The 18,116-nt window shown below is 46.4% G+C and overlaps 1 protein-coding gene across 2 annotated transcripts in view; it reads right to left on the reverse strand.

Annotated features, from left to right (window-relative positions):
- Positions 1-1,902: 1,902 nt before the first annotated feature.
- slc36a1 (solute carrier family 36 member 1) overlaps positions 1,903-18,116 on the reverse strand; it is a 42,627-nt gene continuing 26,413 nt past the window's right edge. For both annotated transcript variants that reach the window (XM_083651582.1, XM_083651581.1), the window contains 3 exons: positions 17,666-17,832; positions 12,384-12,553; positions 1,903-4,930 (listed from right to left, as the gene is read on the reverse strand). In XM_083651582.1, the coding sequence (XP_083507708.1) occupies positions 4,668-4,930; positions 12,384-12,553; positions 17,666-17,832 (600 nt within the window). In that variant the 3' untranslated portion in view covers positions 1,903-4,667. The remainder of the gene's footprint in view (positions 4,931-12,383; positions 12,554-17,665; positions 17,833-18,116) is intronic.

Here is an 18,116-nt window from a genome sequence, read left to right on the forward strand (position 1 = left end):
GTTGTTAATATTTTTGAACGGGTCTGACACACATTTGGCTTGCTTTTCCCTATAGGTGAAAATGATTGAAAAGCCAATTTCAGGCAAAGGAGGCTTGAACTGAGTGTGTATGAAAAATTACATTTCATGTTATTTTGGTCATGTTGCAGCTTTAACGTACCTAAAAATCAAGTTGTGGTGTGTGACTCTTTTGCCTCTGCCTGTGATTTCTATGAGGGGGAAAAAACTTGTGTCCAGATGTGCAGGTGGAGAATAGAGGCTTTCTGCTTGAGGATCAGTCAGACACGTCACCAGCTCTTAGCTCCCAGTATGAATCACAAAATCATGACATTAGCTGCAAATATCACATGGGCTGGAAATAGCCGTGGTGTGGCCACATTTGATGTGGCATTTTAATTCTGGGCTTTATGTGAGCCATGTAGCTTATTGTGAACCATGCTATCACTGCCACCCAACCAGCTTATTTTCATGATGTATAGTAGTAGCCCAAATGTGGCTGTTGTGAGGGCAAGGCCCATATATATATATATATATATATATATATATATATATATATATATATATATATATATATATATATATATATATGTATATATATATATATATATATATATATATTACAACATAATAGTAAATATGTCATCCATAAAGTACACTGAGTACAACACCTCGAAATCCCTCTTTACTTTATCATCTGTTCTGGAGCTCTTGGGGAGGACGGGGGGTTAAAGTTGTAAGAGGATGCATGCTGCATTTTTTTAAATCAATTCAGAAGAAAACATAGAAAGGATTTTGCAGTTCTTGCAAGGAAGCATCTTTATCACATAGCGCCTCCCAGTGGCAGGCAATTATACAACCTGAAGACATTACACCTACAGATCAGAGGACAGTTGAGGAATGTATTTTATAGAAGTGTAAGATTATACTGTATGAATAAGTCTATTTGTTCTGTTATATCGTCTATACTGGATATAGTCAGCAGCTTAGCAAATGGATGTGGAGGTTCCTGACAAAAGCAAATTTGTTCCACTTACTGACATTACAGCTTTTATTTTTTGATAGGATCCACTTAAATTTTGTTTTAATACAAAAAATAATAAAGTCAAAATGTGAAAATGAAAAGGCCACATAACTTCCACATTGTCCGATTTGCAAGCAACCCCCCCCCCCCCCCCCCTTCCTCCCCCATGTGTTCAGCTGATCTGATCCTAAAAGAGAACTTGTAGAGCTTGGGCCATAGGGGATGTTGCATAGTGGTGGAGATGGGTCAAATGGCTACGAGGAGACAAGAGTATCCGGAAATGTGTTTTACAAAACTTTCAAAAAGAATTCCAGGCGGACCTCAATGGTCCTTGAGGCAAATTTGTAGAGCAAGGTCAGCTGAACACTTGGAAGTTTGCGTGCAAATCGGACGAACAGCGTGGACGTTATGGCCTTTTAGTTTGAAATATTTTAAATAAAAATAAACTAATACTGTATATGTGTGTGTGTGCACACACACACACACACAATTTATTAAAGTTATTAAAGTGGATCCTATCAAAAATAGAAAAGTATGGATAGCATGAATGACCACATCCATCTCAAATCAAGTACTAAGCCATCTGACTAATAACACATATATAATTTGTATTTTACTGGTCTGTTGTCTGTATTGTTATATTGACTACTGTATATTCACTTCCTTGGAGAAGAGGACCACAATGGAAATATTATGTAACTTGTTTTAATTACTCTGGCACTGCTCTGAGGTATGTGTATCGTGCCGAAATGAGTTTGGTCGCACCCACAAAAACGTGTGCCCATGGCGCATCGTCTCGACTCTAGACACAAGCTAAACTCTAGTCTGAATAAAGCAGAGATGGTCACAAAAGCAGCTTGGCCTTGGGAGGAGCTCCAAGGTTATTTTATTTGGCTTGAATTTACATCCAGCAAAGCAAAGCGTGCACACAAAGACTCAAACACCCACTCTCCAGCGCTGCTTTACATCACTCAGACACAAAGACTCAAACACCCTCTCTCCAGCACTGCTTTACATCGCTCACAGACTCAAACACCCTCTCTCCAGCGCTGCTTTACATCGCTCAGACACAAAGACTCTCTCTCCAGCACTGCTTTACATCGCTCAGACACAAAGACTCAAATGCCCTCTACATTGCTCAGACACCGACAGCAAGCGCAGTGATACTTTATAATAGTTGCAGTGCTGATATTTACATAAATAACATTAAAAACATCACAGAAATCAAAACAATACAGTTACAGTAGGTTACTAGGTTACCTTTTACCGACATATAAAAGTTTGAGTATGGCCTTAATGAAATTCAAAGCATACAGTAGGCCACAATTATAAGCATGTATGAAGTAGACCCGTCTTAAATGTAAGAGAAAAGTCCAGCACTTGAAATAATTGTAACCTATTGTTGCCTCACTGAAGTGAACGCAGCACCAAGTTAGGATAACCATTGACTTTACTTTACTGACCAGTGTGCAGGGAAATCAATAGCATTGATCCAAACAGTTTAGGTGAGTGAGTGATGCAGTTTGAACCCTGTCTTACCCTACCTTATCTTTGAACCCTGTTCTGTGGTCGTAGCGAGGTCAGCGGGTAGTTTGCTGGTCATGATGTCACACTGGTGTTATTGACTTTATTCTGATGGCGTTCTGAACTTGTGTCACACTCGCGACGGAAAAGTCTACGTGCATTGGCAGAGCACCTGACAACAATGGCAGCTGACGCAGGCGAACCAGGTTGAAGAAAATGGAAATACGACTAATGCTGCGTTCCAGAAAACTCTGAGGTCAGAATTTCCCAGTTGAAATTTCCTATATCCAGGTGCACAACACTATTGTGTGTTCGGTGAGGTCAGACAATTGATTCTCAGATATAAATATATATATACATATATATATACATATATATATATATATATACAGTATATATGTGTGTATATATATGTGTGTGTGTGTGTATACTGTATATATATACATATACACACACACACCTATTACACAAAGCTACAACCAATCAGAATGAAATACAAATAGTTTCCAAGAAGATTAAGGGAGCTTCAGTGCCTCTGGCGTTGGTGTGTCGTAAAGTTCAATCTACGAGTTGTCTGGAACGCAGACTAACAACCTGTAACAGCCCTCAACACTGAATCTTGTGCTGTTCTGTAGGGAGTCGAACTCGGGTTTCCTGACTGAGAGTCTGCAATCTAACTCACGTGAGCAAAAGTGTTGAGCAGTGTCCAAGCAACCAATATGATCCTTAGAGCCCCCGTATAAGACAAAACATACAAAACATGTACCGGTATATGTACATAATATACATGAAAACACATTTACAATGTTAAATTATGTGCGATGCAGGCGTTATCAATGCTTTACATTACAACGTAAAGTACATGTTGATCGCATCTGTATCAAATAGTTAATTAAAATCTTTTGAAGCGTTGGCATTGGCTTGCGTTGGCTTGCACAGGCGGATATAATCTGCTTGTTTTATACAGTACCTAATATTGCTACCAATTAAAAGTAGTCTCTTACATTACATAATAGGAATGGTAAGATGTGCAGAGCCTGTAGTTTGAAGTATATTAAAAAATGCATGATGTAAAACAAAAAAAACTATTAAAAAATATACACAACTTAATTTACATACATTGAAACATAAAAAAATATCAAATCAAAAAATAAGTTCTAAAGGCAATAGCAAAGTCAAGTGTTACAAATACTGTGTGCACACAAAAACGTTTTAAAAATCTATTACATTATATATATATAATATTTTTGTTCTGTTTTTAGTACATTTCACAAGTTTCCTGTTTGCCATTTGCAATAATTACTTTCAAATAAAGTCCTTGATGAAGAACTTGTGCACTGTGTGTCAAAAGCAGCGTGCCGTTTCAATCGAAGTGCAAAGAGAAGAGAGATATTTTTTCGAGTGAGGAGGTGGCTCTAAATAAGAAGTGCACCTCCAAATCAGCAACAGTGTCAAATCTGGATGTGAACTAAGTTTTGACGGAAAACAAAACCATATCGGTTGCGTGAGGTAGCTCGATTCCGGTTCGAACGAAGCAAAGACAAAATATTTAAAAGCCCAGCATTATATTCCAGCTGTAAAACTTGATAATTAAATAAGCCATCAAAATGACTTTACAGTACATGCAGTCTATTGTTTACGTCTACGGTATCTTTTGAGAACTTCTTTAGCTTTTACCACCAGACTATGGCCACGGTTTCATTGCAATAAATGGCTGGACCTAAAGACTGGATGTATATCAACTACAGCAACTATGGTACAACGGTGACATGACCAAAAACCACGACAACTGCAGGCAACACACATCGTATGATACAACTGGTCATTGATCCGTCCCATCCCGGCCGACATTCAGCAGCAACTGATAAAGCGCCAAATTCAAGCCCTCTTCCGGGTTCTGCATGGGGCCTCAGCAAGTGAATTCCACATCCATTTCCCCACTGTCCAAGTACGGAACGTCAATGGAGAAATTCACTTCATGACGTCCCATGCGGCCCCCGGAAGAGGGTGTGACTTCGGCACTCTATAAAAGAGGAGGGGGATTAAAAACAAATGTGTGCTTTAAAAACCGCTTCTGATTGGCCCCGGGGCGTTCCCGACAGCGACGAATCATTCGACTCCATCAGTGGACCATGTAGGCAGAGGTTTTGTGTACGCTGCGGGACACGATGTGCTCCATGGCGAAGTAGGTTCCCGTCACAAAGCCGACCAGGCCCAGCAGGCTGATGAGGGCATTCTTCAGGGCCGTCCACAGCGACAGACCCTCGCTGTGGAACACTGCCATCTGCAGGAGGGGAGGGAACACCAGCGCCAGGAAACTGCTGCTGAACGAGCCCACCAATGAGATGACCAGGTCCAGCTCTGGCACCAGCACCGCAAGGGCACCTGGGATATGAGAGAGAGAGATGGACAGACAGAAGTTTTGTTTCCAATCGGGTTCAGCATCAGGCCCTGCTGTCCTGCGCTGAATGTAGACTTGAAGCTAATTTATACTAACTGCGGAGTGTCCGGTTTTCGCGGAGCGGAGGCTCTGTGTGGCGAGCGCGGCGCTCCGCACAAGCTCTACGGAGGGACTGCACGGAGCTCCGTGCTCCTCTCAAAAAATGTAACTCCGCAGAGCACGCCGCGAGCTTGTGCAGTAAATTCCGAGGCTATGATTGGCTAATGTTTGCTATGGTTTGTATAGGGAAGAAGCCTCCACAAACTGACCAAGTGACCGGCGAAATCATGGCAAAATGAACGGGTTTGAGCATCGCCACATGAGTGAGGGAGCAACATGATCCTTTTCTCACAGTCATGAGGGAGCCCATTTTAGAGTGAATAGCCTACAATTTACTACGTCAATAAAAATGATTTGAGATCGAAAAAATTTAATGCAAAGCACAAAAACAAGAAGACAACAAACTTACTTGCTAAAAACAAACTGAAAATAGCCTACAATTGCACTAGGATTGATTATTCGCCGATATAAATCAGGATCACACACGGAAGAACTGATGTGACATTTGCATTCCTGCTAAAAACACAACAGGAGCCTGGAGGGGGATTCTCCGCTCTCTGCAGACACTGCACTCCTACCGTATTTACCATAAAAGGATGTGCCTCTGCGGAGAGAACGGTCTTGCCGTGAACACCGCGGACACCGGACACTCCGCAGTCAGTATAAATTTGCTTTTATGCATTGCCCCTTCTCACGGGGGCCATTTTGTGTCAAAAAGGCAGGGTAAACACAGGTGCAAGCAAAACACTAATGAGGGTTTCAAACGTCCATGATTGGAATTTGGAAACCCTCATTAGTGTTTTGCTTGCACCTGTGTTTATTCTGCCTTTTCGACACAAAATGGCCCCCGTGAAAAGGGTCTATTGCTACGGCCGAGTGGTTATATGCCAGTTCATTCTGACACAGCCTACATACAAACTTATTTGAATTTACTGGATCAAAATACTACGAGATGTCATCTATGTCGGCTCCATTGACTACAGTCAATGATCCACTCCCGCTAACCCACGTTGGTTTGTTTACATCTGGACAGGAGGGGTGGGGTGCGTGGGGGCTACCATAGTGGCAGCTACGTAAAGACGTACATGTAACAGTTACTGGCGTGAAACATTATTAATCTAATTAGTTTGATCGACTACTATTTTGGTGCAGACTAGCGAGGGTAGCGGACGTTTAGACGTTTAACCGACTAGTCACGCACTTCCCTAGTACTTACAGGTGAATATGACCAGGGCAGAGAGGTGGTCTGTACTTACAGGTGAATATGACCAGGGCAGAGAGGTGGTCTGTACTTACAGGTGAATATGACCAGGGCAGAGAGGTGGTCTGTACTTACATGTGAATATGACCAGGGCAGAGAGGTGGTCTGTACTTACAGGTGAATATGACCAGGGCAGAGAGGTGGTCTGTACTTACAGGTGAATATGACCAGGGCAGAGAGGTGGTCTGTACTTACAGGTGAATATGACCAGGGCAGAGAGGTGGTCTGTACTTACAGGTGAATATGACCAGGGCAGAGAGGTGGTCTGTACTTACAGGTGAATATGACCAGGGCAGAGAGGTGGTCTGTACTTACAGGTGAATATGACCAGGGCAGAGAGGTGGTCTGTACTTACAGGTGAATATGACCAGGGCAGAGAGGTGGTCTGTACTTACAGGTGAATATGACCAGGGCAGAGAGGTGGTCTGTACTTACAGGTGAATATGACCAGGGCAGAGAGGTGGTCTGTACTTACAGGTGAATATGACCAGGGCAGAGAGGTGGTCTGTACTTACAGGTGAATATGACCAGGGCAGAGAGGTGGTATGTACTTACAGGTGAATATGACCAGGGCAGAGAGGTGGTCTGTACTTACAGGTGAATATGACCAGGGCAGAGAGGTGGTCTGTACTTACAGGTGAATATGACCAGGGCAGAGAGGTGGTCTGTACTTACAGGTGAATAGCAGGGCAGAGAGGTGGTCTGTACTTACAGGTGAATATGACCAGGGCAGAGAGGTGGTCTGTACTTACAGGTGAATAGCAGGGCAGAGAGGTGGTCTGTACTTACAGGTGAATATGACCAGGGCAGAGAGGTGGTCTGTACTTACAGGTGAATATGACCAGGGCAGAGAGGTGGTCTGTACTTACAGGTGAATAGCAGGGCAGAGAGGTGGTCTGTACTTACAGGTGAATATGACCAGGGCAGAGAGGTGGTCTGTACTTACAGGTGAATATGACCAGGGCAGAGAGGTGGTCTGTACTTACAGGTGAATATGACCAGGGCAGAGAGGTGGTCTGTACTTACAGGTGAATATGACCAGGGCAGAGAGGTGGTCTGTACTTACAGGTGAATATGACCAGGGCAGAGAGGTGGTCTGTACTTACAGGTGAATATGACCAGGGCAGAGAGGTGGTCTGTACTTACAGGTGAATATGACCAGGGCAGAGAGGTGGTCTGTACTTACAGGTGAATATGACCAGGGCAGAGAGGTGGTCTGTACTTACAGGTGAATATGACCAGGGCAGAGAGGTGGTCTGTACTTACAGGTGAATATGACCAGGGCAGAGAGGTGGTCTGTACTTACATGTGAATATTAGGGGTGCACCGATCGATCTGCACGCAATCTGTATCGGCCGATTTGGACCTCAAATATGTGATCTGCTGTTTCCGATATTCCTTTAATTTTGCCGATCGCATAGCCGATCATGCTGCACGTGAGAAACATGAGGCAGCCCATTTTCATGTCTTCAATGTCTATCGTTTAACTTTCATATTGTGCTCTAACGTTTATATCATTGTGTTGCAAAGCACACGCTTTGCTTTCATCAGTGTACTCACCTCCATGCACACACCGCACCAGACTGTCAACACACCTCTTGCGTCTTTGAATCACACAAATCAGCTGGTGATTAGAGCAGACTCAGCGGAGAGAAGTTATCTCCAGTCCTCCCGCCTACCGAGGCATTTGCATGCTGTTAAATCCGTGTGTATTAAAGTCCCAGATTAACGTGGTAGTCGGGGTAGTGCACGCGCACACACAGACAATTTCCACGCAAGCATTGATGTTCCCGCGGGCACTTTGAAGGAAGCGAAAGTGTGCTGCTATGTGGATGTGCGCTCCATTCAGACGGATGCGCTAATTAATGCCACTACTCAGATGGAGTTTAGCTCGTGTGTAGCTTGTGATTCTGTTGTTTCTCCCGTCATGTAACCCTGTCACCATTATGTAGATCGCACTCATAGTGCTGCTAATTATAACACTGTAACTCGGCCTCGATGGGCGGGTCGTTTTGATGTTCGTTCGATGCGGATCCCAATGTATGACGGTTATTGTGCATAACCCCGGTTCTATGAGTGGGAGCTCTTTGGCTTTAGTCATGGTTCAAGACTGGTGTTTAAGAGTAACTGACTTACAGTTTACCTAATTATCATTTATATATTATTAGTTGTTAATTATCACTATAATTGGCCTATATAACAGCAAGCTTGGTTACTGACCTGTTTGTATATTTTATTGCCTCCTTTTTCCAGACCACACACAATCCTACTATTCCTGTCATAATGCTGTAAAAAGCCTATACTGCTGTACTGTACTGAAGAGAACTGACAACTAAACGGTTGAACTCCCATCTGTCTCATGTTGGCAGTTTCCTTTAGCCTACAAAATATAAAATAAATATATATATATATATCGGTGATCGGTAATCGGTAATCGGTGATCGGTCGATGATCGGTTGGGCAGATATTTCTCATAGGTAATCGGCAATCGGTGATCGGTGGCAAAAAACGTGATCGGTGCACCCCTAGTGAATATGACCAGGGCAGAGAGGTGGTCTGTACTTACAGGTGAATATGACCAGGGCAGAGAGGTGGTCTGTACTTACATGTGAATATGACCAGGGCAGAGAGGTGGTCTGTACTTACAGGTGAATATGACCAGGGCAGAGAGGTGGTCTGTACTTACAGGTGAATATGACCAGGGCGGAGAGGTGGTCTGTACTTACAGGTGAATATGACCAGGGCAGAGAGGTGGTCTGTACTTACAGGTGAATATGACCAGGGCAGAGAGGTGGTCTGTACTTACATGTGAATATGACCAGGGCAGAGAGGTGGTCTGTACTTACAGGTGAATATGACCAGGGCAGAGAGGTGGTCTGTACTTACAGGTGAATATGACCAGGGCAGAGAGGTGGTCTGTACTTACATGTGAATATGACCAGGGCAGAGAGGTGGTCTGTACTTACAGGTGAATATGACCAGGGCAGAGAGGTGGTCTGTACTTACAGGTGAATATGACCAGGGCAGAGAGGTGGTCTGTACTTACAGGTGAATATGACCAGGGCAGAGAGGTGGTCTGTACTTACAGGTGAATATGACCAGGGCAGAGAGGTGGTCTGTACTTACAGGTGAATATGACCAGGGCAGAGAGGTGGTCTGTACTTACAGGTGAATATGACCAGGGCAGAGAGGTGGTCTGTACTTACAGGTGAATATGACCAGGGCAGAGAGGTGGTCTGTACTTACAGGTGAATATGACCAGGGCAGAGAGGTGGTCTGTACTTACAGGTGAATATGACCAGGGCAGAGAGGTGGTCTGTACTTACAGGTGAATATGACCAGGGCAGAGAGGTGGTCTGTACTTACATGTGAATATGACCAGGGCAGAGAGGTGGTCTGTACTTACAGGTGAATATGACCAGGGCAGAGAGGTGGTATGTACTTACAGGTGAATATGACCAGGGCAGAGAGGTGGTCTGTACTTACAGGTGAATATGACCAGGGCAGAGAGGTGGTCTGTACTTACAGGTGAATATGACCAGGGCAGAGAGGTGGTCTGTACTTACAGGTGAATAGCAGGGCAGAGAGGTGGTCTGTACTTACAGGTGAATATGACCAGGGCAGAGAGGTGGTCTGTACTTACAGGTGAATAGCAGGGCAGAGAGGTGGTCTGTACTTACAGGTGAATATGACCAGGGCAGAGAGGTGGTCTGTACTTACAGGTGAATATGACCAGGGCAGAGAGGTGGTCTGTACTTACAGGTGAATAGCAGGGCAGAGAGGTGGTCTGTACTTACAGGTGAATATGACCAGGGCAGAGAGGTGGTCTGTACTTACAGGTGAATATGACCAGGGCAGAGAGGTGGTCTGTACTTACAGGTGAATATGACCAGGGCAGAGAGGTGGTCTGTACTTACAGGTGAATATGACCAGGGCAGAGAGGTGGTCTGTACTTACAGGTGAATATGACCAGGGCAGAGAGGTGGTCTGTACTTACAGGTGAATATGACCAGGGCAGAGAGGTGGTCTGTACTTACAGGTGAATATGACCAGGGCAGAGAGGTGGTCTGTACTTACAGGTGAATATGACCAGGGCAGAGAGGTGGTCTGTACTTACAGGTGAATATGACCAGGGCAGAGAGGTGGTCTGTACTTACAGGTGAATATGACCAGGGCAGAGAGGTGGTCTGTACTTACAGGTGAATATGACCAGGGCGGAGAGGTGGTCTGTACTTACAGGTGAATATGACCAGGGCAGAGAGGTGGTCTGTACTTACAGGTGAATATGACCAGGGCAGAGAGGTGGTCTGTACTTACATGTGAATATGACCAGGGCAGAGAGGTGGTCTGTACTTACAGGTGAATATGACCAGGGCAGAGAGGTGGTCTGTACTTACAGGTGAATATGACCAGGGCGGAGAGGTGGTCTGTACTTACAGGTGAATATGACCAGGGCAGAGAGGTGGTCTGTACTTACAGGTGAATATGACCAGGGCAGAGAGGTGGTCTGTACTTACAGGTGAATATGACCAGGGCAGAGAGGTGGTCTGTACTTACAGGTGAATATGACCAGGGCAGAGAGGTGGTCTGTACTTACATGTGAATATGACCAGGGCAGAGAGGTGGTCTGTACTTACAGGTGAATATGACCAGGGCAGAGAGGTGGTCTGTACTTACAGGTGAATATGACCAGGGCAGAGAGGTGGTCTGTACTTACAGGTGAATATGACCAGGGCAGAGAGGTGGTCTGTACTTACAGGTGAATATGACCAGGGCAGAGAGGTGGTCTGTACTTACAGGTGAATATGACCAGGGCAGAGAGGTGGTCTGTACTTACAGGTGAATATGACCAGGGCAGAGAGGTGGTCTGTACTTACAGGTGAATATGACCAGGGCAGAGAGGTGGTCTGTACTTACAGGTGAATATGACCAGGGCAGAGAGGTGGTCTGTACTTACAGGTGAATATGACCAGAACAGAGAGGTGGTCTGTACTTACAGGTGAATATGACCAGGGCAGAGAGGTGGTCTGTACAGGTGAATATGAGCAGGGCAGAGAGGTGGTCTGTACTTACAGGTGAATATGACCAGGGCGGAGAGGTGGTCTGTACTTACAGGTGAATATGACCAGGGCAGAGAGGTGGTCTGTACTTACAGGTGAATATGACCAGGGCAGAGAGGTGGTCTGTACTTACATGTGAATATGACCAGGGCAGAGAGGTGGTCTGTACTTACAGGTGAATATGACCAGGGCAGAGAGGTGGTCTGTACTTACAGGTGAATATGACCAGGGCAGAGAGGTGGTCTGTACTTACAGGTGAATATGACCAGGGCAGAGAGGTGGTCTGTACTTACAGGTGAATATGACCAGGCCAGAGAGGTGGTCTGTACTTACATGTGAATATGACCAGGGCAGAGAGGTGGTCTGTACTTACAGGTGAATATGACCAGGGCAGAGAGGTGGTCTGTACTTACAGGTGAATATGACCAGGGCAGAGAGGTGGTCTGTACTTACATGTGAATATGACCAGGGCAGAGAGGTGGTCTGTACTTACAGGTGAATATGACCAGGGCAGAGAGGTGGTCTGTACTTACAGGTGAATATGACCAGGGCAGAGAGGTGGTCTGTACTTACAGGTGAATATGACCAGGGCAGAGAGGTGGTCTGTACTTACAGGTGAATATGACCAGGGCAGAGAGGTGGTCTGTACTTACATGTGAATATGACCAGGGCAGAGAGGTGGTCTGTACTTACAGGTGAATATGAGCAGGGCAGAGAGGTGGTCTGTACTTACAGGTGAATATGACCAGGGCAGAGAGGTGGTCTGTACTTACAGGTGAATATGACCAGGGCAGAGAGGTGGTCTGTACTTACAGGTGAATATGACCAGAGCAGAGAGGTGGTCTGTACTTACAGGTGAATATGACCAGGGCAGAGAGGTGGTCTGTACTTACAGGTGCATATGACCAGGGCGGAGAGGTGGTCTGTACTTACAGGTGAATATGAGCAGGGCAGAGAGGTGATCTGTCTGTACTTACAGGTGAATATGACCAGGGCAGAGTGGTGATCTGTACTTACAGGTGCATATGACCAGGGCTGCGCGGAGCAGCAGGTCCACGGTCCTCTCCCACCTCTCCGAGACGCGGGCCACCACTGGAGGGATGAGGATCTCAGCCGGGACATAGAACTGCAGGGCAAAGGTGATGAAGATACCAAAGCTGTAGAGCAGCTTCACAGCCTGGTATGTCCTGCAAAGAGAGAGAGAGAGAGAGAGAGAGGAGGGAGGAGAGAGAGAGGGCGAGAGAGGTAGAACGACAGGGAGAGACATGTTAGGCAAGGGGACAGGCATGAAGAAACAGATAAATATACAGAATAGTTACAGTGTAGCAATGAGAGGCCGATCAGTCGGCCAATATGAGCTTATCACAGATATATCTGTATTGGTGTATATGTTAGCAGATATGCAATGATATGAACCTCCCCCCCATATATATATTTTACAGAACATATAATGCAGACAACAATGCTTTGGGTGATTTAGAAATATTAGTTCATCCAGCAGGGCGCACTGCGACTCCTTTGTTTACACCCTCAGCCGTGCAGCACAGTTGCAGCCTCTATTCACTTCACTCAACTACTAGAGACTGAGAACCTCCTCACAGCTTTGAGAACCTTCTCACAGCTTTGAGAACCTTCTCACAGCTTTGAGAACCTTCTCACAGCTTTGAGAACCTCCTGACAGCTTTGAGAACCTCCTCACAGCTTTGAGAACCTTCTCACAGGTATGAGAACCTCCTTAAAGGTTTGAGAACCTTCTCACAGCTTTGAGAACCTCCTCACAGCTTTGAGAACCTTCTCACAGGTATGAGAACCTCCTCAAAGGTTTGAGAACCTGCTCACAGCTTTGAGAACCTCTTCACAGCTTTGAGAACCTTCTCACAGCTTTGAGAACCTCCTCACAGCTTTTTTGAGAACCTTCTCACAGCTTTGAGAACCTCCTCACAGCTTTTTTGAGAACCTCCTCACAGCTTTGAGAACCTCCTCACAGCTTTTTTGAGAACCTCCTCACAGCTTTGAGAACCTCCTCACAGCTTTGAGAACCTTTTCACAGCTTTTTTGAGAACCTCCTCACAGCTTTGAGAACCTCCTCACAGCTTTGAGAACCTCCTCACAGCTTTTTGAGAACCTTCTCACAGCTTTGAGAACCTCCTCACAGCTTTTTTGAGAACCTCCTCACAGCTTTGAGAACCTCCTCACAGCTTTGAGAACCTTCTCACAGCTTTTTTGAGAACCTCCTCACAGCTTTGAGAACCTCCTCACAGCTTTGAGAACCTTCTCACAGCTTTGATAACCTTCTCACAGCTTTCGTTGTTAAAACTGGGTGGAAACAAATTGAGAGTTTAAAAAAACGGCATCGCAGAACCAATGCAAAGTCTTTAGGGCAGCCCTTCATATTAGCGGAGAGCATCGAGAGCATAATTTCCGGGAAGGAAAATACTACTGACAAGAGTTGAAAATTAGCAATAGGTAGAAACTGGGCACTGAGGTCTTCACGGGTCTACTCAGACCCTAGGACCTGGGACCCTAACAGAGACCCGTCCGGGTCCGGGTCCACATTTTATAATGGTCAATTGGTCCGGGTCGGGTCCTACTCCATCACCACGGGCCCCGGGTCTGGTTATCATAATGTGTAATACGCGAGTGGATCCGAGAAGACCCGTGATCAGCGCTGATCATGAGAGAAATGCATGAGAACACACAGCGTGCACCACACATGAGCCGTGAGGCTCATCATGAGAGAAATGCATGAGAACACACAGCGTGCACCACACATGAGCCGTGATCATGAGAGAAATGCATGAGAACACACAGCGTGCACCACACATGAGAACACACAGCGTGCACCACACATGAGAACACACAGCGTGCACCACACATGAGAACACACAGCGTGCACCACACATGAGCCGTGAGGCTCATCATGAGAGAAATGCATGAGAACACACAGCGTGCACCACACATGAGCCGTGATCATGAGAGAAATGCATGAGAACACACAGCGTGCACCACACATGAGAACACACAGCGTGCACCACACATGAGAACACACAGCGTGCACCACACATGAGAACACACAGCGTGCACCACACATGAGAACACACAGCGTGCACCACACATGAGCCGTGAGGCTCATCATGAGAGAAATGCATGAGAACACACAGCGTGCACCACACATGAGCCCTGAGGCTCATCATGAGAACACACAGCGTGCACCACACATGAGAACACACAGCGTGCTGCACCACACATGAGAACACACAGCGTGCAGCACCACACATGAGCCCTGAGGCTCATCATGAGAACACACAGCGTGCACCACACATGAGAACACACAGCGTGCTGCACCACACATGAGAACACACAGCGTGCAGCACCACACATGAGAACACACAGCGTGCAGCACCACACATGAGAACACACAGTGTGCAGCACCACACATGAGAACACACAGCGTGCAGCACCACACATGAGAACACACAGCGTGCAGCACCACACATGAGAACACACAGCGTGCAGCACCACACATGAGAACACACAGTGTGCAGCACCACACATGAGAACACACAGCAGCACCACACATGAGAACACACAGTGTGCAGCACCACACATGAGAACACACAGTGTGCAGCACCACACATGAGAACACACAGCGTGCAGCACCACACATGAGAACACACAGTGTGCAGCACCACACATGAGAACACACAGCGTGCAGCACCACACATGAGAACACACAGCGTGCAGCACCACACATGAGAACACACAGCGTGCAGCACCACACATGAGAACACACAGCGTGCAGCACCACACATGAGAACACACAGTGTGCAGCACCACACATGAGAACACACAGCAGCACCACACATGAGAACACACAGTGTGCAGCACCACACATGAGAACACACAGTGTGCAGCACCACACATGAGAACACACAGCGTGCAGCACCACACATGACATGAGAACACACAGCGTGCAGCACCACACATGAGAACACACAGCGTGCAGCACCACACATGAGAACACACAGCGTGCAGCACCACACATGAGAACACACAGCGTGCAGCACCACACATGAGAACACACAGCGTGCAGCACCACACATGAGAACACACAGCGTGCAGCACCACACATGAGAACACACAGCGTGCAGCACCACACATGAGAACACACAGCAGCACCACACATGAGAACACACAGCGTGCAGCACCACACATGAGAACACACAGCGTGCAGCACCACACATGAGAACACACAGCGTGCAGCACCACACATGAGAACACACAGCGTGCAGCACCACACATGAGAACACACAGCGTGCAGCAGCACACATGAGAACACACAGCGTGCAGCACCACACATGAGAACACACAGTGTGCAGCAGCACACATGAGAACACACAGTGTGCAGCACCACACATGAGAACACACAGCAGCACCACACATGAGAACACACAGCGTGCAGCACCACACATGAGAACACACAGTGTGCAGCACCACACATGAGAACACACAGCGTGCAGCACCACACATGAGAACACACAGCGTGCAGCACCACACATGAGAACACACAGCGTGCAGCACCACACATGAGAACACACAGTGTGCAGCACCACACATGAGAACACACAGCGTGCAGCACCACACATGAGAACACACAGCGTGCAGCACCACACATGAGAACACACAGCGTGCAGCACCACACATGAGAACACACAGCGTGCAGCACCACACATGAGAACACACAGTGTGCAGCACCACACATGAGAACACACAGCAGCACCACACATGAGAACACACAGCGTGCAGCACCACACATGAGAACACACAGCGTGCAGCACCACACATGAGAACACACAGCAGCACCACACATGAGAACACACAGCGTGCAGCACCACACATGAGAACACACAGCAGCACCACACATGAGAACACACAGCGTGCAGCACCACACATGAGAACACACAGCAGCACCACACATGAGAACACACAGCGTGCAGCACCACACATGAGAACACACAGCGTGCAGCACCACACATGAGAACACACAGCGTGCAGCACCACACATGAGAACACACAGCGTGCAGCACCACACATGAGAACACACAGCAGCACCACACATGAGAACACACAGCAGCACCACACATGAGAACACACAGCAGCACCACACATGAGAACACACAGTGTGCAGCAGCACACATGAGAACACACAGCGTGCAGCACCACACATGAGCCCTGAGGCTCATCATGAGAACACACAGCAGCACCACACATGAGAACACACAGCAGCACCACACATGAGAACACACAGCGTGCAGCACCACACATGAGCCCTGAGGCTCATCATCTGTTGCCACAAGATGGCACTAAATGAATGGATCATTGAATCTGATGAGGTAAATGAGGTGAAGGGTCAATAGCCAAAGGGTAGAGATCGGCCATAGGCTAGCTGCCGTGGCAACGATCGATCAGTATTATACTAACGTAACGCCATAGTTCATAGTTCAATATGGCAAACAATCAAGTTATCATTGCGTCTGTATCGTGCTACATGGCAACAACTTCAAAGCTGATTGTAAACAAGGGAATGCATCATTTATGTAATCTGCGACAGGCAGCAAACGATGAGTGGATTAACGTTAGCCATGTCTTTTGAATCAGCAAGAAGAATAACACAAAACATGGATTTATTTGTATTACAAACTTTCTTGGCAAGGATGATTGAATGGATTATACATTATGTAACGGTCAGGCACTGTCTGCAGTGCCTGACCGCTACATAATTGGTCGCCGCCAATTTTTATCCAATCAGAGAAAAGTTGACATTTTCTGGGAAACGGAAGGTCGGATCGTGATGCCAATAAAGGACTACCGGTATATGTATTTTTTAACCCTGAATCCAACGCCGCCATCCACGAGTTACGGTTGCAGAGATACGTCCGCCCTGCCTGCAGGACTACAGGAGAGAGATAGAGGACAGCGGGGGGTTGAGGGTTCCAAGTATTTCATTAATTGCTGTCAGAATATAGAGCCATTTAACACTTATTTCAACACAAAAACATCACTGAATGCAGCTTTAAGATAGTGTCAGGTAAATAGTCAATCAGAAAGATCACCAGAAACCAGATAGAGTACCAAACTGCCCAATGTGCCAAACCACCACCTATCAGGTACTGATAGGCAGACGCTACAATCAGTTGCACATGCTACTTCACTCAGGTCCTATGTAGAATGCTAACTAAATGCTAATGATCTTACCAGCAGTTGGGCAGGTTGAGCTAACTAAATGCGAATGATCTTACCAGCAGTTGGGCAGGTTGAGTGTGATGCTGCTCTCTATGTGCTCCCCAAAGCAGATGTAGCCCACCGTGCCCAGGCTGATGTAGAGGAAGGTTACGATGCCCATGCCCAGGTACAGCACCAGGCTGAAGCTCTGAGGACGCTCCATCTTGTTCTCCAGGGGAAGCACCTGCCCAGCCACCAGGGGGAGACAACGTCACATTTCTTTGGATGTTGTCAGTTTTAAGCGGTACAGCCGCTTCTATATGTGACATCAGAGCCATTGAGATAGAAGAGTTGCATCATCTCCATTCACTCCAATTAATTTTTTTTATATTTCTTTTACCTTGCAATAGTTCCCGGAAGCAAGGTTCTGGATTAAGCAGCGCTGTAGACTTACAGCAGTATGACGTTTAAAGAATTGTAGATTATCAGCATTATTATAGCATTATTTTATGCATTCAAACGGCCCGC

Source organism: Poromitra crassiceps (assembly GCF_964638095.1).
Source record: "Poromitra crassiceps genome assembly, chromosome: 15".
Classification (NCBI taxonomy): Eukaryota; Metazoa; Chordata; class Actinopteri; order Beryciformes; family Melamphaidae; genus Poromitra; species Poromitra crassiceps.